Here is an 18038-nt window from a genome sequence, read left to right as displayed (position 1 = left end):
AAAGTTATTTTTATTATTTTGTGAAAATTTTAATAAAGAAAATATATATTATAAAATGTTGACCGTGTGTTTAAAAATGTGTTTAATATTTTAATTGACAGAGAACAAATAAATTGTGTGTTTGGTGTACAAATGTAGTAATGCTTGAAAGATAAGTGCCTCCTCCTAGTATGAGGTAGAATTGACAAGAGCATCACTACTTGGTGCCTTGAAAATATGAGCAGCACCAAGAAAAGTTTACAAAGAAAAGGTTCTAGGGGATGAACCAATCATGTGATTCAGAAAAATCGCATGGCACCACTAGGAATGAGGCGGGTCGGAGAGGAAAAACTAAGATCAAGTGCAAACACAAGGAATTGTTGGGGTTGGGGGACACGATCGGGATCCAGAGGTCTCTTGCCCCCTCCATCGTCGCCGTCTAGTTGTACCACGGTCACACGAAGATCAACCTTTAATATAAGCAACGAGCCTCCACACCACAAAGGGGGCGTGTGGACGACTATGGCTCGCATTCCACGCAATGGAAACGGGCCGCGATCACATCAAATAGCAGCAAACCAAAACTCCGGGCCTAAAGAATAAGCCGAACCGTCCAAAAGAACCCAAAAAGAGCAAGGCCCATAGGATTACGACGCTGAGGCTAGCGCTTGCGCAATCAAATCAAGCAAGGGGAAAAAGTACCTTCTCCCTTTATAGGCCACCCACCGTTTCCCTAACCCCGACTCTGAGCCGAGCCGTCGCACATTTCCTTCAACCTATAAAACCACCACGCCACACAGCCTCCTTCGTATCAAAACGCAACCGTTTCGTTCTGCGATCGAGGATGTCAGGGCTAGCTTGCAACGCCTGTAACAAAGAGCTCAAGGACGACACCGAGCAGAGGCTCCATTACAAGTCCGAATGGCACCGCTACAACCTCAAGCGCAAGGTCCCGTCTTTCATTTGCTTTCTGTTTTTTTCTATTTCTTTTCATCCGCACAGATTTCTTTAATGAATTAGGGGAACTGGAATTCATCAAAACTGGAATAAGAGAACGATTTTCCAATTTTCTGGGATCAATGGAAATTGCTTTAGTTTTATTCTTAACTTGTGTTAGAAAATTGTGATGCTTTATGAATTTTTTGTTTTGTTTTGTTTTATGGTTGAAAGATGTGGATTTATGATTGTATGATATTACGTCTGTATTGATCAAGATGAGCTAAAAACATTAATTTGGATTCATTTCCACTGTTTATAGAATATTTATGGATATGTTTTGCGGAGAAATAATAATGATTATTAAAGAGAAAGCTAGGACTTTTTTGTACTTGGTTGTCAAGCCGAGTGCTCATCGATTAAAAGGAATCTGACATTGCTTGTGTTTTGATGGTTCGTCAGGTAGCTGGGGTTCCTGGAGTGACAGAAGCATTGTTTCTTGCAAGACAAGCTGCACTTGCTCAGGAGAAAAATGGTGCAAATGAAACCCCAATGCTCTACAGCTGTGCTCTTTGTGGCAAAGGGTATAGAAGTTCCAAGGCTCATGCTGAGCATCTCAAATCACGAAGTCACATTATGCGGGCCTCTCAAGGGACTGGTGATGAAGAAGAAGACAAGGCAATAGTCAGGCCACTTCCGAGTCGTGCGAATAAGGCTCCCCCTAGGAGAGAGGAAATTGATGAGGAGAGTCACGAAAGTGAAGAAAGTGGAGATGAGTGGGAGGAGGTTGACCCTGAGGATGAGTTGGTTAGTGAGACTGCAAAATCTTTGACTGGTTTAAATGTAGATGGGCATGCTTCTAATGAGGATATGGATGAAGATGACGACGACGACGACTATGAGGAGTTGGACCCATCATGTTGCTTTATGTGCGATAAAGAGCATAAGACCATAGAGAGATGCATGATTCACATGCACAAACACCATGGATTCTTCATTCCTGATATTGAGTATTTGAAGGACCCAAAAGGTCTTCTTACTTATCTTGGTCTCAAGGTACTGAAATGTCTCTCATGTTCTTTTTTGAGAAAAACTTGTTACCTATTTTTGGCTTTCCCCTTCAGAAATTGCCTCACTTTCATGGCTTGCTTTTTTCAGGTTAAAAGGGATTTTATGTGTCTGTACTGCAATGATAGGTGCCAACCCTTTAACAGTTTGGAAGCAGTTAGGAAGCATATGGTGGCAAAAAGCCACTGCAAGGTACACTATGGAGATGGTGGTGATGAAGAAGAAGCAGAGTTGGATGAGTTCTATGATTACAGCAGCAGGTTTTGTTCTTTCTCATACATTGGCTTGTTCAATACTTATATTGGCTGCTATTTTGTTATGTTACTAGTTTTAAGCATTAGTTTATGTTAGTATATCTTACCTGGACTGCTTGTATATTGGGTTTCAGTTATGTCGATGAGGCTGGCAAGCAACTAGTTGTATCAGGTGAGACGGCCAACAGTGTCGAACTTGGGAGCGGTGGTGCTGAGCTCATCATTACTACAAGATCTGATCATGGGATATCAAGCAAAGCACTTGGTTCCCGGGAATTTATGCGCTATTATCGCCAGAAACCACGCCCATCACCTAACCATATGGCCATCACAGCTGCAGTGGCTGCAAGGTTTGTTTCTAAATCCCTCATGCTGACTCTTCTCTGTAGTTTCGAGAAAACAATGAGGCAGTGCACCCATCTAATCGAGATTTTGAGTAAATAAAGAGAACTTCCCATTTATTTCAAAAAAAAAGAAAAGAGAGAGACCTTTTATATGATGAGCTTTTGCTGATGGAGAAAATTGTTTTCCTTCTTTTCAGGTACAAGAGCATGGGGTTGGCAACTGTGCAGTCAAAGGAACGAATGGTGCAGCTGAAGGTACTGAAGGAAATGAGAAGATCAGGAGTTGAGGCCATGCGCAGTAAGATGGGAATGAAAAGCAATGTGATCCGAAACCTCCCCAAGAATGTTCCATTCTAGTCCTTTCAAGAGTGTTCTATGCCCAAGAGAGTTTTTTTTTTTTTTTAGTTCCTGCACTTTTCATTTCTCAGTAATAGTTTCTACCAGTAGACATCATTAAAATATCTTGGGGTTTTGCCTGCCTGACATGAATTGCGGGTTCCTAAGTAGCAATATTATAGTACTCACGAAGTTGTGACTTTTGTAAATTTTGTTATTGTCATTTGCTAAGTAGCAATTATGAAGTTTGGCTGAAGTTCTAGCTTCGTGTTCATGACCATGGATTTTCTATAAGTTTCAATGTTATGGTACTTATGATTTATGAAGTTGTATTTTTTGTAAATTTTGTTATTGTCATTTACCAAGTAGGCAAGTAGCAATTATGAAGTTCGAGCTTCGTGTTCATGACCGTGGATTTTCTGTAAATTTCGTTTATTTCAGATTTCGGTAATGATGCGTGTCTGTCCATCATCTATGTTACACGGACACATCGCCTTAAGAGTGCAAGGGCAGCTGCGCACATGCGAACACATACAGCTCTTGTGAAAAGTATGAGCATACGCCCTGTTTGGGCACATACAGTAAAGGCCCTCAGTCAAAATAAAAAGAAGAGAGAATATTACAAATGATCACTCAATTTTTACATATTCAACACTTTTGGTCACTCACCTTTTAAATATATTACTTTGGTCACTCAACTTTAACTTTGTTATTCACTTTAGTCATTTAATTAATTTTTTTCATTAAAAAAAAATATTTGTCACAATATTAATGATATTTTTATCCAATCAATTATGAAAAATTGAGAAATCTGTGTTAAAATGATTGAGAGAATTGATTAAAGTGAGATAAAATGCTCTTTCGGTGACTAAAGTGATTGACAAAGTAATATTTGAGTGACTGAAGTGATATATTTGAAAGATGAGTGACTAAAGTGATATATTTGTAAGATGAGTGACCGAATAAGTTATAGTTGAGTGACAATTTGTGGAATTCTTCCAAGAAACTAGCTTTCTGTCCTTTAATACCATTGCAACATGCACTTTTCATGTCCACTTGGAAACAAATTTTTACTCTAGGGTCTTTCTAAATGTACCAACTAAATTTCTAAGTATACCCAGCAAAATATTTATTTTTAATTATCTTTCCTTATATCTAAATAAACTCATCAATTGTTCCTAAATTACTCTCAAGATACACCCAGCAAAGAAAAACCTCTTATCGAACACATCTTTCTACTCGTCGATTTCGGCTATTCAATATTCAATTCTACTCATCGATGGGATGGTGCATAGTGCATTTACGGCGTTGGTGGTGGCAGTGACTTGTAGTGGTAATGAGGAGAAGCAGGTGGTGGAGGAGAGGAGTAAGGGTAGTTTGCCGACGTTTACGAAGCGAAAGCCACTACTGCCACTAGAAGACTCAAAACTAGAGAGGTCCCCATAATTTCCATTCTTTAATTTGTTGATTGAATGGAAGCTGCGAAACTTGAACTATTAGAAGAATAAAACCTAGCCACCTGTTATGTACAATATAGTGCCATAGATCAAATAGAGCAATTCTTCCATATTTTAGCTTGTTTATTTATTCTTTTATTTCATGAATCATTGAGAAAGAGAACAAGTTTTGAAAACGTGTGTGTTTTGCCTAACTTTCTTTGATTCTTGACCAGCGGCATTCATAAAAGGATTGAAATATGAACTAGGACCTGGGTCAGGCATGATGGGAATGAACGAGCATAAAAATATGGGGTTTTGTTTTGCTGGGTACATTGTATTCTAAGGTATTTTGGGAAAATCAGTTGGTTTAATTAGACGTAATTAAAGGTAATGAAAAAAAAAAATTGCTAGATATACTTAAAACTTTACTGGATACATTTAGAAAGACCCTTTACTCTATTGTGCTCACAGACACAGTACTATGTTGTGCTCGCATACATTACTGTGTTGTTTGCTTTGTTGGAAGTATTGGAGGGAACTAATAATGTTGACTATGGAGATTTTGTTTACACATTACTTCATTCATTTACTTTTCACGTCCTCGGATAAAATTAAACGCAGAATAGGACAAACGTAATTCAGTAGGGGGTCTGTAATTGTCTCCTCACTTGTGTGGCTGCATCATGAGCAAATTTGTCAGCACACAAAAAAACGTTAGGAAACCTAATTAATAGGGGATCTATACTTGTTTTCTTATGGTGCATCCTAAGCATATTTTTCAACACAAAGAAACAGTAAATTCATCGATGTATCAACTAGGCTCGACATGTGGAGCAACAATGTGATGAGATTACTTGTGATAAACTAAGAGTCTGACTTTACCGACAGAAATGACGTTACGTCGTTACCTAAACTAAGCCTGCATCTTTTATGAATATTTTTGAACATGCTTCCAAGTTCCAAGAAGACATGTCATTGATGTCATTTTCAGATACGGAAAGAAAAATAAATACAGATCAAAAGACGTCATTTTATTTTTATTCTTTTTATTTAAGATTCGGGTAGGCAATCACTAGGTCAGGTGATTAGGGTTAACAAAGGAAACATCATACCTTCCATAGCTGTATATATATTACACTAGTCCTTTAGACCACTGAATGCAAGAAGATTATAGTTCTAACAAATGGACCCATGCAGCCAATGGATTTGTCATGTAATGTCCAATCAGTACATCTAATTACAGATTTAAAAAGCTAACACTGTATCTAGACGCATCTTTAAACACTGAAGAGATCCACAGCAAGCATCTCGGTGCTTTCCACTTCTCGACTTCAAATGGATCTCTTTCTGTCTTTCCCTTCCTTTCTATTCTATTAGCACTGCCAGAAGATATAATACCAGATCTAATGAAATACACACATTGCCAAAATAGTGTTACAAATTCAGGGAACTGATATTTGATAAAGGTAAGTTTCACAACCAACTCCACACAGAAAACTTGGTTTTATATCAGCTGAACTAGATGTACAAAAAACTTAAACCTACACGAAAGAAGATGCAGGGTGATCAATGTATAGAGCATACCTAACTGTCATAGAAGCGAGAGCGTCGTCTACGGGAACTGCAAATACAAGAGCAGTAAACATAAATCATAGGTAAAGACACAAAACCAATGAATTCTAGGGTCGTACTCTCATAAACTAAAACAAAAGCAACAAGGCTCAGCACCAGCTGTATCAATGCCAGTGCTGGGCTCCCAAAACCCCATCAAAATGTTCCTACTGGGTAGCGACACAATGAACTAGGTCAGGTGACAGGCCAACAACAAAATTAATTAAATGTTACATTTGTTATGGTATCGCAGTAAGATGGTGCACTAGGTTTCCTGCAGACCAGGATTTGTCCAAAAAGATTGCTAGCGGGTACAGGATAGAACATCATAAGATAGACAGTAATGTTGTCAGATGACTACTTTTCTGCTAAATAGTTATCAGGTTCACTTCTGAGACCATCAGATCCGGTCCAAATGAAAATCAAAATTGTTATCAACAATTGATCTACAAACACAATTGTAAATGGAAGAATAAAATCAGGAAAAAGAAAAGGGCAAGGATCATAATCTAAAGAGCATCCGATATTTCAAGGCATCCCATACAGAAATGAAAAAGAGACTACAAACCTGCGATGACTTGAGCCACCTCTGGAGGAGCCACTTGAACTCATAAACTCATCATCAATCTCATCTGCCCTGTAGTCTGTGAAATCAACAGATGTCACAGAACCGTCATCAGAATTTGCATCATAGCTTGCTCGGCGGCCTCCTCTTCTAGTGTCACCAACTCTTGACCTTCTTCTATTTCTGGAATTCCTCAAGTTATCAAATACCTGATACAATATACAGGAGGTCCACCAGTTACGTTCGTCACCAGGGAAGTCCTCAAACTCATCCCCAGTCTCATCATCACCATATTCAATCACATAATCTCCTAAAACAACCCCCCGAGGGACTTCCGAATGTATAGTGCTCAATACATCTATGATCTCCGAAGACTGTTGGAAATTTTCCCAATCAAGCTGCCGAGCAGGATCAATTTTTGATGGTTGAGAATGAGGGTGCTCCAGTTCAGCATGTTTTTGCAATTCCAAGTATGTACCCATAAATGTGCACCGTTGCTCCTCGCAACAACGCTTCTTCACATCGAGATGAACACGAGCCTTATCAACAACAACCCACCCAGTCACTTCACCCCTACACAACGGGCAAGTTGGCTTGCAGTTGTCTTCAGATGCCACTGGCTCAGTGTCACTTGTCAGACTAGCATCAGATTTTGAAGGAGATGACATACCATTTGCATTTTTGAAACGGTCCAAACAATTTGAGTGCAAGTGATTTGTGTCACAGACAAAAGGACGGCATCCATTATTGTGCGATGTGCACTGTAGGAGTACGCTATTGTGAGGGAAATCCAAACATATAGGACAAGTCACATCTTCCCAATTTGTATTTAACTCGATATCATCCACATTGAATAAACAGGGCTGAAGCCCTCTTCCATTAGAAGCTTCAAAGGCCATGAAGGAGATATTACTTAAAATAAGCACAATCGCATGACACACACCACCGCACACTTGGATCAGAAACACCACTTCAACAAATGTAAATTCCAAGCACAAACCCACCAAAACTTCCAGGTTAAGAGCCAGGTATCCAAGATGATAACACCTACACAAGACTAAAGGATAACAATAAGTATGGACGAATTTAGCTCAGCTGATCAACCAAGCATAACATAACACGACATATAAATTTATCAATCTATCTCCTCTTCAATTCGTTTAGCAGCCAACATGTTACGCCGTACGTTTATTACCAATTCTTCATGTTGAATGTTGATCACAGAAACCCAAAAAGAAAAAGTCAACCAGGCTGAAACAGCCATCAAATAAATTCCAACAAGTAACTTCAAGCCTATTGACCTTAATCAAATTCAATAACCCATATGATTCAGGCATTAAAGTAACAAACCCAGCAACTACTCTAACGATTCATCAATAAAAGGGAGCTAAAAAGTTAGTCAATCCATATCAAGTATCTTGATCAAAGAGAGAGAGAGAGAGAGAGAGAGAGAGAGATTCAATGTTATTCAAAGCAAAGATGCATCAGAATCAAGAAGTAATAACAAAAATGATGAAACCAAAACAGCAAAACTGAAAATGATCCAACAAAACAACCAAGGGCAGGAGAATCATTGGTCACAAATTAAAGGGACGAGCTTTCACAGTCATGGGTATTCAGCAAAATCAACAAAATTGAATTCAAATCAGCTCACATGCATAGTATCCCAGAAAAGAAAACAGAAAACCCAGAAATTGGAGACAAAAAAGAACAAGAATTGGAATCTGGTTCTCACCTAATATATGAGAATCTTGGAGGGGAAAATGGGTAAGAAACCTAGGTGGAGATAAGACCAACAGAGATAGAGGGCCTCTTTAATTCTTGTACTTGGTTTTGTTTAATTGATATGATGAGAGCAAAGAGAGGGGGGAGAGAGAGAGAAAGAGTTGTTCTTTCTCTGTTGGTCTGTGTGTGATTGGGAAGGTCAGTTTTCTGAAGGAGTGGGTTGGTAGAGTCCCTCGCTCTCTTTCTTCCCCTGTTTTTTTCTTTTCCAAAAGACTAAAAGAGGTATTATAAAAAGGTAATATTTTTCTTTCTTTCTTGGGTCATATAAAAGGTAAAATAATAATATTAGACAACCAAAAGCCATATGACTGATACACCCTTTGTACTTTGACCAAGCTCATGTGACAGTGACAGAAGCATCCATTGCTACCCTTTGCACTCTTCAAAGTTCAAATACATCGTATCAAAAAAATAAATAAATTCAAATACATGGAATTTTCTTTTGCATCACAACGACACAATTCATGTAAAAGACCATTGTGGTGTTATTAACATGCACTTGATTACTTATGTTAAATTTCTTTAAGTACTAAAATGATTCTCACAAATTAAGCAAGCAATTTAGAGCCACATTTCCCCTTAGGGTCAAAGCTAGTACTTGCCTCAGGCTCATTAGCAGCCAACAACCTTGGCATCAGATTGGTCTTCTTGCTCTTTGCCTTGTCAGGTTCTCCATCCTTCTTTGCATTCTTTCCTTTTCCTGTTGTCCCATATGGCAGCTTGTTCACACTACCAATTGGGCGCCCTCTCTTTCTCTTGGGCTGTTCAGTATTGTTGGAAGGTCCCTCCAGCAATCTCATGCTCACTGCATCCAGATTTTTCTTTCCAATAGCAAGACTCAAATGGAGTTTTTTAGGAGAGATTGTTACCTCATCATTTTCTCTAACCCTGCATTGTCATGTGATTGGATTTTCATTGTGCCTTGGTTCAGGCAATTCTCTGATTTACACCTGTCTTCAGTGACGTCACATAGTCACCACAGATTGAGGAAGAAGTGCTTCTAGTATACTTGTTGGTACCTAAGCCTTGAAGATTAAGGTTCGGTTATTCACCACCACCCTATTGAAATTAGAGTTTGGTTCAGCTTGTCCCCGCATAACAGCCATCGTCGTGGGTGGCACCAGCATCCCCACTGGTGCATCATTGTCTTCAATTAATTCTTGCCCGGAGCAAGGAATGCCAACGTGAGTAACCAAACCACATGTGCCACAACAACCAAAAATCTTGTCATACCTAAACTGCACCATGAACTGAACTTCATCTTCTACCCAAATTCGACGACGAAACAATAGAGGCTTAACGTAGTCGATCTCAACTCTGATGAGCATGACCCGATTCCTGAATGTCGGACGACGACCTCTTTGAAATTGTCGAGCGTGCTTCCGATAAGGAGCATGATGCGCTCTAATCTGAACGCCGGCGGTACTCCTTGTAGCGTCATCTAGTATGATGACTTCTTCAGCGGTACTTCCGCCGCTAGGTTGACACCAACATACGGTGCAAGCATGGGCGTAGGGAGTATAGGGCCAGAAGGGTCAGCTGACCCTTCTCAAATTTTCATTCTAACTCTTGATTGGTCAACCATTCCATATAGATAGATATTATATACTTTAATGACCCTCCTGAGAAATGAAAAGTATGCTTCTTCGGCTAATCAGTTTCATCTTTGACCTAATTAAATACATTAATTATTTTCCTTTTTTACTATTTGATGCTTTCCTCTTTCAATTTCTATTAATGCAAATGGAATCACAATTAATATTCTCCAATAAATCAATCTAATTGTCAAACAAATCAGTATCATTCGTCATGTAATTTATCAAGGTATAAGGTAATTATGTAAAGATTTCATTACATGAGCAATTGTGTTAGTAAACGATTTTTTTTTTCTTCAATGTAATAGCTTGATTATATTTTGACCCTCCTAGATGAAATTTCTAGCTACGCCACTGGGTGCAAGGGCTATCGGAGCTCTGTTATAGCCCCATGGTCCTCCTTTCCAAACCCGATCAACATCATTTGGGTATGTGAAAGAGAACAGGACCCTGTCATCTTCTCCAACTTCCTCAACTCGGAGACTGCCATTAGTCCTCCATGCAGACCGAAACATTTCCAGGAACGATCGACGAGAGTATTCCCTCGCCGTAAGTAACTTGCCAACCATGAAAGCTTCGGGTTGTCTCAACCCCTTGGACAGGCGCAAATCTACCGGTTTCTTCCCGTCAGCCAAGGCTAGAGAGGAGGCCAAGCGGGCTGTCATTGCATCGATCGTTGCCATTGACACGAAAGAGAGAGCTACGCAGTAGACAAAAAAACCCTAACCCTAGGTTAGAGAGAGAGCAGTTGCGGCTTGACGAGGAATTGGAAGCTCTTGTTTATATATGATCGTGTAGATTCGACTTTACATTTTCTTCTTAGATTTGAAATTAGTATGGATATCATTTTCACTCAATTAATCAGTAACAAATTTGTTCCAAAGGAAAATACTTGTAAAATGAAGAATGTAAAAGAAAAAAAAGAAAAAAGAAGAGAATTGACTTTGTTTTTTTCGGATAAGAGAGAATTGACTTTGTTGGGTGCGGAGTTGTGCCCGCTCAGGTCGAGCACGTCCAAATCTCAAAAAGTCAAGTCTTGCAAATCCTCGTGTTCCACAGACCACACTTTAAAAGTCCTCCACTTTTCTATTTTGGTGCAATGTTAAGCATCAAAAAATGAAGGAATAATATTGACGCTTGATAATGCATTTTTTTTTTTTTAAAGAGGATTAAAGAATGCAAGTGGCCTACTATTATTAATAAAGAAAAGGTATTAGAATCATCCAAAAATTGATGGGTTTTCTTGATTTTGAACAAGTCCCGGTTTAATGTAATAAATAGGGGAAAAATAAAAAACAAGTTGAGGTTTGCAATGAACTTGTGCGACTTTAAGGGCATACACTTATTATTATAAGCTTTCACCATATGAAACCAGAGAAATAGACCCATTGAAAAGCAAGAGTCCAGCAGCTGGTAGCTACCTTATATGGACTTCACCTCTCTCTAAATGAATTCACATGAAAGAACCAATAAATTATACAAATTACGTATCGGCTTGGGTCTGCTATCACAAACCACTTGAAGTGGTGAACATCATGTGTAGATGACCCGAAAGACTGTTTAATGTACATACAACAATCAACCCCAAAACAAAACCACCACTCAGCCATTGCGGCGATCGGTACCAGTGTACATGATGTTCTCCCATGACAACCATAACTCTGTTCGAACTACTCCTGCTCCTTTATAATCCGGCTTACAACACCGAGGGCCACAGTGTTTCCTGATGCCCTCAGAGATACGCTCCCTAGAGCTTTGGAACTTGTATACTCTTCCACACAAACTGGTCCTTGCAAAACTACCTGAAATAAGCAGAGAAAGCAAGAATTGGAATAAGGATTACTATCGCTTCTGTAGCATTTTACGAATAACATGCAAATCTAAAGAGCGGAGATGGTTTTGATTTCAGTCACCTCTATAACAGCCCTCTGCTTTGCAAGTAGACAGCGAGGAGACTTTTTCGTCACTTTTCCCTTTGGGTCAATTAATGACAATATTTTTACAACTGTTGCAGCCTCCTTGGCGTGGTGTATGTGAAATTCCACCTGCTCATTCCAGCCATAGGTTACATCATTTTCCATAAAAGAACTGTAGGGCAAACAGGAAAGAATTTGTTCTCAAACCAGAATACCAGATACATACCTGAGAGCCAATTAAAATAGGGGTGGCGACATCCAAAAGAAGCACTTTCAATTCCAAATGTTTTGCAACTGCAACCGGAAAACCAGGGTGACAGAGCACGCCCCCTGCCATCACATGACCACCATCAATGCCTTGAAGAGTAACACCCACATTGTCACCAGCTCTTGCAATGGAACATGCCTGAGAATCCCGTTCTAAAGAGCGGACAGTCCCTAATTCTCCTGAAGGCATAACCAGAACCTACAGAATTTTACTTGTTATAAGGCTTTAGTATAACTAAAACTACAAGCTGTTGATGTGTATATACTCAATTTAGTTAGACCAAAGATCATCAATAATATGCATAATACTGATATCACATGGATCATCTTCATCTAAGATATTTCAAAAGAAACACATATCGCTTATTTAACAGCTGATGCAATAACCAATAAACTGTGATATACAAGTATAAACTGCTAATTCCCTCGACTACTATCATGTATATATACTATAACGTTCTCTTGTCAGATTGTTGTAATATGGATCAAACGTGCAAACAAGCATCCGCCAATGGTTTGGATTGTCATGTCTGACGAGACAACATTTCTCCATATACATACGTACATACTTACACATGTGTGGACATCCTTAGACAGGTGAAATCTAAGACTTTGATTCAATGAACTATCAATTTGGGAATGACCAACTTTTAGTCTGATTGCTTTTGATAACCTATAATTATATTAGTTATGTGGAAAGTACACAATAACCTCTATTTCTCTCTCAAACATATGGTACATACCTTTGATCCACTCCGAAGAGCTCCTGCTTCCAATTTACCACAAGCAGACACCTGTCCCAGAGAAGTAGATCTAATGACATCACATATTGGCATGAGCAGTGGCCTTTGAAAATCTCTCGTGGGAGGTTGAAGGGAATCAATTGAATCCAACAGGGAAGGTCCACGATACCTGCATTTCAATTACCTCAGTCTATTAACTCGTTGCAACATCAGCACATAATTGAAAATTTTTCCTCACATAGTTATTAAGAATGCCAGAACATCTACTGCAGAAGGTGGGTAATACTATTTTCATGACATGCATCTTACCATCCCATTATTGCCATGACTTAAGGCCCTAATGGAACATGTAATTTACTAGTTACCGTCCCATTATCACTATCACCATAGATTCCAAATTGTGTTCAATTATTTTACAAGAAGAGATACACATACTAACACTTTCTGTTTTTACCATTTGCCTCACTGACAAAAATGAACATACTTTCTAATTCTAATTTCTTAATTTCTGACAAGAATAAACTGGACTTCTTAGCTAGCATGTGAGAATAAGATAATACAATCTATATGAAAGCAAGCAAACTCACCAAGACAACAAACGAGCCTCAGAAGGAGCTGATACCAAATTTTGATTTTCCATGACACTCAATGGAACCCAATACACTGAAGAATCTTTGAAGCCACGGGAATGGAGAAATGTTCCAAGTGTCTGTTTAATTTCATCAAATCGATCCTTGGAGTATTCAACAACATCCATCTTGTTAACCGCAACTATAATTTGATCAACACCAAAGCTTCTGATAAGTTGTGCATGTTCCATAGTCTGTCCCTTTATACCAGCTTCAAATGCACCACACGAAGCATCTACAAGAAGTATTGCAGCATCAGCTTGTGTTGCCCCAGATATCATGTTTGGAACAAAGTCTTTATGGCCAGGAGAATCCAGCACAACAACATGATACTTTCTGGAATCAAAATATGCAACAGCCACATTCATAGTTATTCCTCTTTCCCTTTCTTCTGCACTCTCATCCAATGCCCAAGCATATGCAAACGACCCCTTGCCCTGAATAAATAATGAACACAAGTTGAAATTCAAAAGAAAAAAAAAATCAAGCCTAGAAAGCTCTCACTCATGAAATTGCAATGAGGTTACCTGTGACTTTGCCTCTTTCTCATATTTGTGCATGTCTTTTTTAGATACCCGTCCCAAAAGGTGAAGCAGTCTACCTGAGAGTGTTGATTTTCCTGAATCAACATGTCCAACCTACATTGACATGTGAAATAAAAATTGGCTTCATTCCCTATCACATAGTAGCAACACTGGTGCTAGCACTAGGATATAAAACCAGAATTAGGAGGCTTACAATTGCAAGATTCATTTGAGTCAATGTATCATCAGCTTCGTCAGGAAGCATCCATTTTTCAGGTTTATAGTCTGCTCGTGAATGCGATCCTCTAGAACTAACAATTTTCGAATGCCCAGATCTAGCATCGGAAGACATGTTCTTAGAGCTAGTAGTAAGACTCTCAGGCTTGCCTCCAATCACTAAAGAACTAATGCCCTCTTCCATATGAGAGCTTGTTGGCTGCAAGGATGAACTGTCCGACAAACTACCATTTGATTGTATAGTTGTGGTGCCACTACTTCCATGGGGATGGCTAAATGCCCTATTCCCTGATGAAATTCCCTTATCTAATCTAGCTTGTTGGTCTTTTTGTGCTGCAGTAGATGAGCTATCTGACCATTCAGCACTTGATTGTGCCCTAACTGCACTATTCTTCTTAGCAGCTTTCGAGGAAACTCCCGAAGACTCTACGTCACTAACACTGGCTGCAAGTTAAACATAGTAGATAATTAGAACAGAAGTATAGACTAATTAATCAGAAGACTTTCATAGTATTCTGAGAAACAGACATTTCTTGCGGGCCCAAAAGAAAATCATTGTTCCAAACTATGTGAACTTATTTCTGTCCAGTTTTGGCAAGAAATCCTAGACCTCCTCCAAAACTCAGCAACGCTTGCATTACACATATGACATTGAAATCATAAAACTTATAAGACTTTCAAAATAACATTCCTCCAGCTCTTTTCATGGCTTATTATAAAAAAAATCAGAACTTTTTCTTTGAACTGGAATCTGTGACAAATCAAATCACATCCACAATGGAGTTCTAATAACAATAAGAAAACGGTACCTTTTGAACCCACTTTGGAGGATCGCAATCCGTTGGAAACCACATCATCTGGGGATGGAACATCAAACTTGAAAGGAGCTGTATCATCAATGCAAGTATTGTTAGAACTGACTGAACGTATGTCACAATCTCTACTAATAAAATTCTTAAGAAGCAAAAGACAATTGAATGCTTGGATTATAAAGTATCTCTCAACAAATAAAGTGGTGATGTTCTAGTTCTACAGATCCACATCATCTTTTGGAAAGGGTGCGGACCTATATTAATATCATCATTCTTATGAATAATAAAAGTGTTTTGGAATTCATGAATGGGTCCTTGGATATCCCCAAGCTTGTAGAACTTATTTCCCTCTTCTATCAGAAAATCATCTTTCTGCTGATGAAATAATACAGCCTTTTGGGTTATCTTGCGCGGCAACGATGCAAAAAGACACTTGGCCATTACGGATGCTCCAGAATCTTTGCATCTGCCTTCAACTGCATGAAAGAGATCTACTCTAAAAAAGGGAAATAAACTTGATTTTTCTTTTTTATATATACGAGGCAATAAAATTGAAATTAGCCTGAGTAACAAGGACACTAACCTAGAAACTGGTGCCTGAAACATATGAGATCTACCCCAAGAGTGACCTCAAAAGATAATGAAATCAAATGTACCCTTGCCCAACCGAAAAGTGCATGCAAATTCTTCTAAATAGAAAATTAAAAGCAATAATGATGAAAACAGGAGGGCTAGTTAAAGGAGTGTCCTTGTCACACAGAGTTGAAAAAAAAAAAGAAAAAAAAAAGTACTAATAGAGTAGCTCATTCACTGCACAATAGATACAAAGAAAAAAAGATTGATAGAAGCATGGATACGCTTATTACCTGTTTTCTTATCAATATTGCTTCCAACTCTACCCAAAGGTTTACGAAGAACCCCACAAATGTCACACGCAGTCAAACCTTCTTCATTATCATATGTACAAATGGAACAACGCCAAACATCACGCCTTACAGTTTCCTGCTTTAACTCAGGTTCTTTGCCTATTATAGTATATAGAGGTTTACCAGTCAATAACACAGCAGTAAATAAACAATGTAAACAGATGGAAAGAAGAAAAAAATGGAGATTTGGCATTTTAAAAACTCAGCAAGTTTCAGACAGGACTATAGTAAATCATAGTATGAGACTTCAAAAAAAAAAAAAAATTTGGACGAACCAAAATCTTCTGGATGCATAGGCATTTTCATGATAAAATAAAATTTGTGTTTTCCGGTGATGAAAGAATGATCCAACAAGATAGTGTGGTAAGGGACTAAAGCAAAAGAAAAAATCAGTTCCAAACATGCATATACCACACATAGTGAAATTGGTCTGCTAACCACTCTTCTGTTCAATGAAATATAAAAGTTCAATAAATTACTAAATAGCTGTTGTCTACAAAGAAAACTACCTTAAGAACAGGCAACTAAGAGCAATTTAAAAGTGCCACTAACCATTATTTTCTATTTCCAAATCGTCGTCATGGTCATAATCATAATCTTCATAGGCATCGTAGTCTTCATCATCGTAATCAAGCCCGTAGTTTACTTTACGAGGCATGATCCTATCACGAAAAACAGCTCAATTAAAGCCACCAAAACTTACACAGAGATATACCGAAAAGCAAATCTAACCAAAACAATACAAATGTGGAAGTGAATGCACCAGAGCAGGACATACCCGAAAGATGCACAAAGGGTTGTTAAACTGTTGTGAGCTTAATCTAATACACAATATTGCTTATCAATGTCGAAAAGTGTTGTACGAGTCTGGTTTTGAGCTATTGTAATTGAATATACTGCTTTGTCTTTCTTCCACATTAATAAAGCTGCACCCAAACATTACATAATTATCAGCAGCTATCATTATGATTCCATTTACATAATTAGGATCATACAAACGCTTCTTTCTTCTTCTTCTTTTTTCCAGAAAGATGGAATCATTGAAATCTTAAACTGAAGCAAGTAAGCAACTTTTTAATTCGGGGAGAATGAGAGAATTAGGGGTGGGTAGAGTCGGTTAAATTCAGAGAGCTGTTAGGAATTAGGGTTTACCTGGTGAAGGACTAGTGACGAGCAAGGAAGATGGTTCGCTTTGGTCTTCTTCGCTCTACCTCTCTCTCTCTCTCGCGCATAAACTAAACTAGGGACATTTTGCAACAAGATCGACGGAGAGCGTCGCCTGAACCCTTTTTCTATAAGAAATAGAAAAAGAAAAAAGAAAAATTATTTCATGTCGGTATTTACTACTAGAACAAAAATATATCATTATTTTTTATTTTTTATTTATTTTTATTTATGAATCGGATTCGGAGTAATATCACTTTAGAAAATAAAAATTGTTTGCAAATTTGTAGGCTGTAAAAAATTTACTTTCAAAAGAAATTTGTTTGATCGAAAACTCGTTGTCTTTCTCTTAACCGCAAAATCAAAGTATATATCTTTTACTTAAAAAGGAATTTTTTTCATACTGTATTTGCAAAATTACAATGGATGATAACAATCTTTCGAACAAGAAGTTTCTCTTGCGAGTTATTTAGTTCAAGGGTTTTTTACTTTAATAGTGTCTGAACTCTTCGAGGACTTTTGAAATGATACCTGAACTTTCAAAGTTATCAATGTGATACCTGGACTCATTTTTTCGTATCAACGTCGTACCTGCAATTGATTTCCGTCACAGAACCGTTAATTATGACCACGTGCCCAGCACGTGAGGCACTTAATGAGGTTAAAAGACTAATTTACCCTAAAAATATATATACTTCAACAGTGTCTGAACTCTTCGAGGACTTTTGAAATAATACCTGAACTTTCAAAGTTATTAATGTGATACCTGAACTCATTTTTTCGTATCAACGTCGTACCTGCGGTCGATTTCCATCACAGAACCGTTAACTATGACCACGTGCCCAGCACGTGAGGCACAAAATAAGGGTAAAAATGACCTTTCCCACTTCCTTTAGTTCTTCACGTGT

At 38.3% G+C, this 18038-nt stretch overlaps 3 protein-coding genes across 9 annotated transcripts; 1 reads left to right on the top strand and 2 right to left on the bottom strand.

The window, feature by feature from the left end:
* Positions 1–684: 684 nt before the first annotated feature.
* Positions 685–3194, top strand: LOC112174566 (cytoplasmic 60S subunit biogenesis factor REI1 homolog 1). The gene is made up of 5 exons (XM_024312354.2): positions 685–928; positions 1378–1971; positions 2074–2243; positions 2372–2587; positions 2779–3194. The coding sequence occupies exons 1-5, from the start codon at positions 824–826 to the stop codon at positions 2936–2938; spliced, it is 1245 nt and encodes a 414-aa protein (XP_024168122.1). The 5' UTR covers positions 685–823; the 3' UTR covers positions 2939–3194.
* Positions 3195–4822: 1628 nt separating this feature from the next.
* On the bottom strand, positions 4823–8519 carry LOC112172358. Of its 4 annotated transcripts, none has more exons than XM_024309661.2 (4): positions 8268–8519; positions 6536–7589; positions 5941–5977; positions 4823–5032 (listed from the first exon to the last, which is right to left on the bottom strand). In XM_024309661.2, exons 2-3 carry the CDS (start codon positions 7429–7431, stop codon positions 5941–5943), a joined length of 933 nt encoding a protein of 310 aa, XP_024165429.1. In that variant the 5' UTR covers positions 7432–7589; positions 8268–8519; the 3' UTR covers positions 4823–5032. The 4 variants fall into 4 exon arrangements, with proteins under 4 accessions (XP_024165429.1, XP_024165427.1, XP_024165425.1 ...); XM_024309659.2 differs by lacking the exon at positions 4823–5032 and adding an exon at positions 5448–5759; XM_024309657.2 differs by lacking the exon at positions 4823–5032 and adding an exon at positions 5448–5735.
* A 2706-nt stretch (positions 8520–11225) lies between these two features.
* LOC112172403 (elongation factor 1-alpha) lies at positions 11226–17258 on the bottom strand. Of its 4 annotated transcripts, XM_040507891.1 has the most exons (14): positions 17119–17258; positions 16745–16892; positions 16519–16628; positions 15907–16065; positions 15295–15516; positions 15038–15115; positions 14206–14672; positions 13995–14105; positions 13426–13904; positions 12839–13007; positions 12055–12294; positions 11826–11957; positions 11580–11714; positions 11234–11547 (listed from the first exon to the last, which is right to left on the bottom strand). In XM_040507891.1, the coding sequence occupies exons 3-13, from the start codon at positions 16622–16624 to the stop codon at positions 11583–11585; spliced, it is 2295 nt and encodes a 764-aa protein (XP_040363825.1). In that variant the 5' UTR covers positions 16625–16628; positions 16745–16892; positions 17119–17258; the 3' UTR covers positions 11234–11547; positions 11580–11582. The 4 variants fall into 4 exon arrangements, with proteins under 4 accessions (XP_040363826.1, XP_040363825.1, XP_024165495.1 ...); XM_024309727.2 differs by having other exon boundaries at positions 11234–11714; XM_024309731.2 differs by lacking the exon at positions 15295–15516 and having other exon boundaries at positions 11234–11714.
* Between the last annotated feature and the right edge of the window lie 780 nt (positions 17259–18038).

Source organism: Rosa chinensis, chromosome 6, assembly GCF_002994745.2.
Source record: "Rosa chinensis cultivar Old Blush chromosome 6, RchiOBHm-V2, whole genome shotgun sequence".
NCBI classification, from domain to species: Eukaryota; Viridiplantae; Streptophyta; class Magnoliopsida; order Rosales; family Rosaceae; genus Rosa; species Rosa chinensis.
This window is presented reverse-complemented; position numbering and strand designations above follow the sequence as displayed.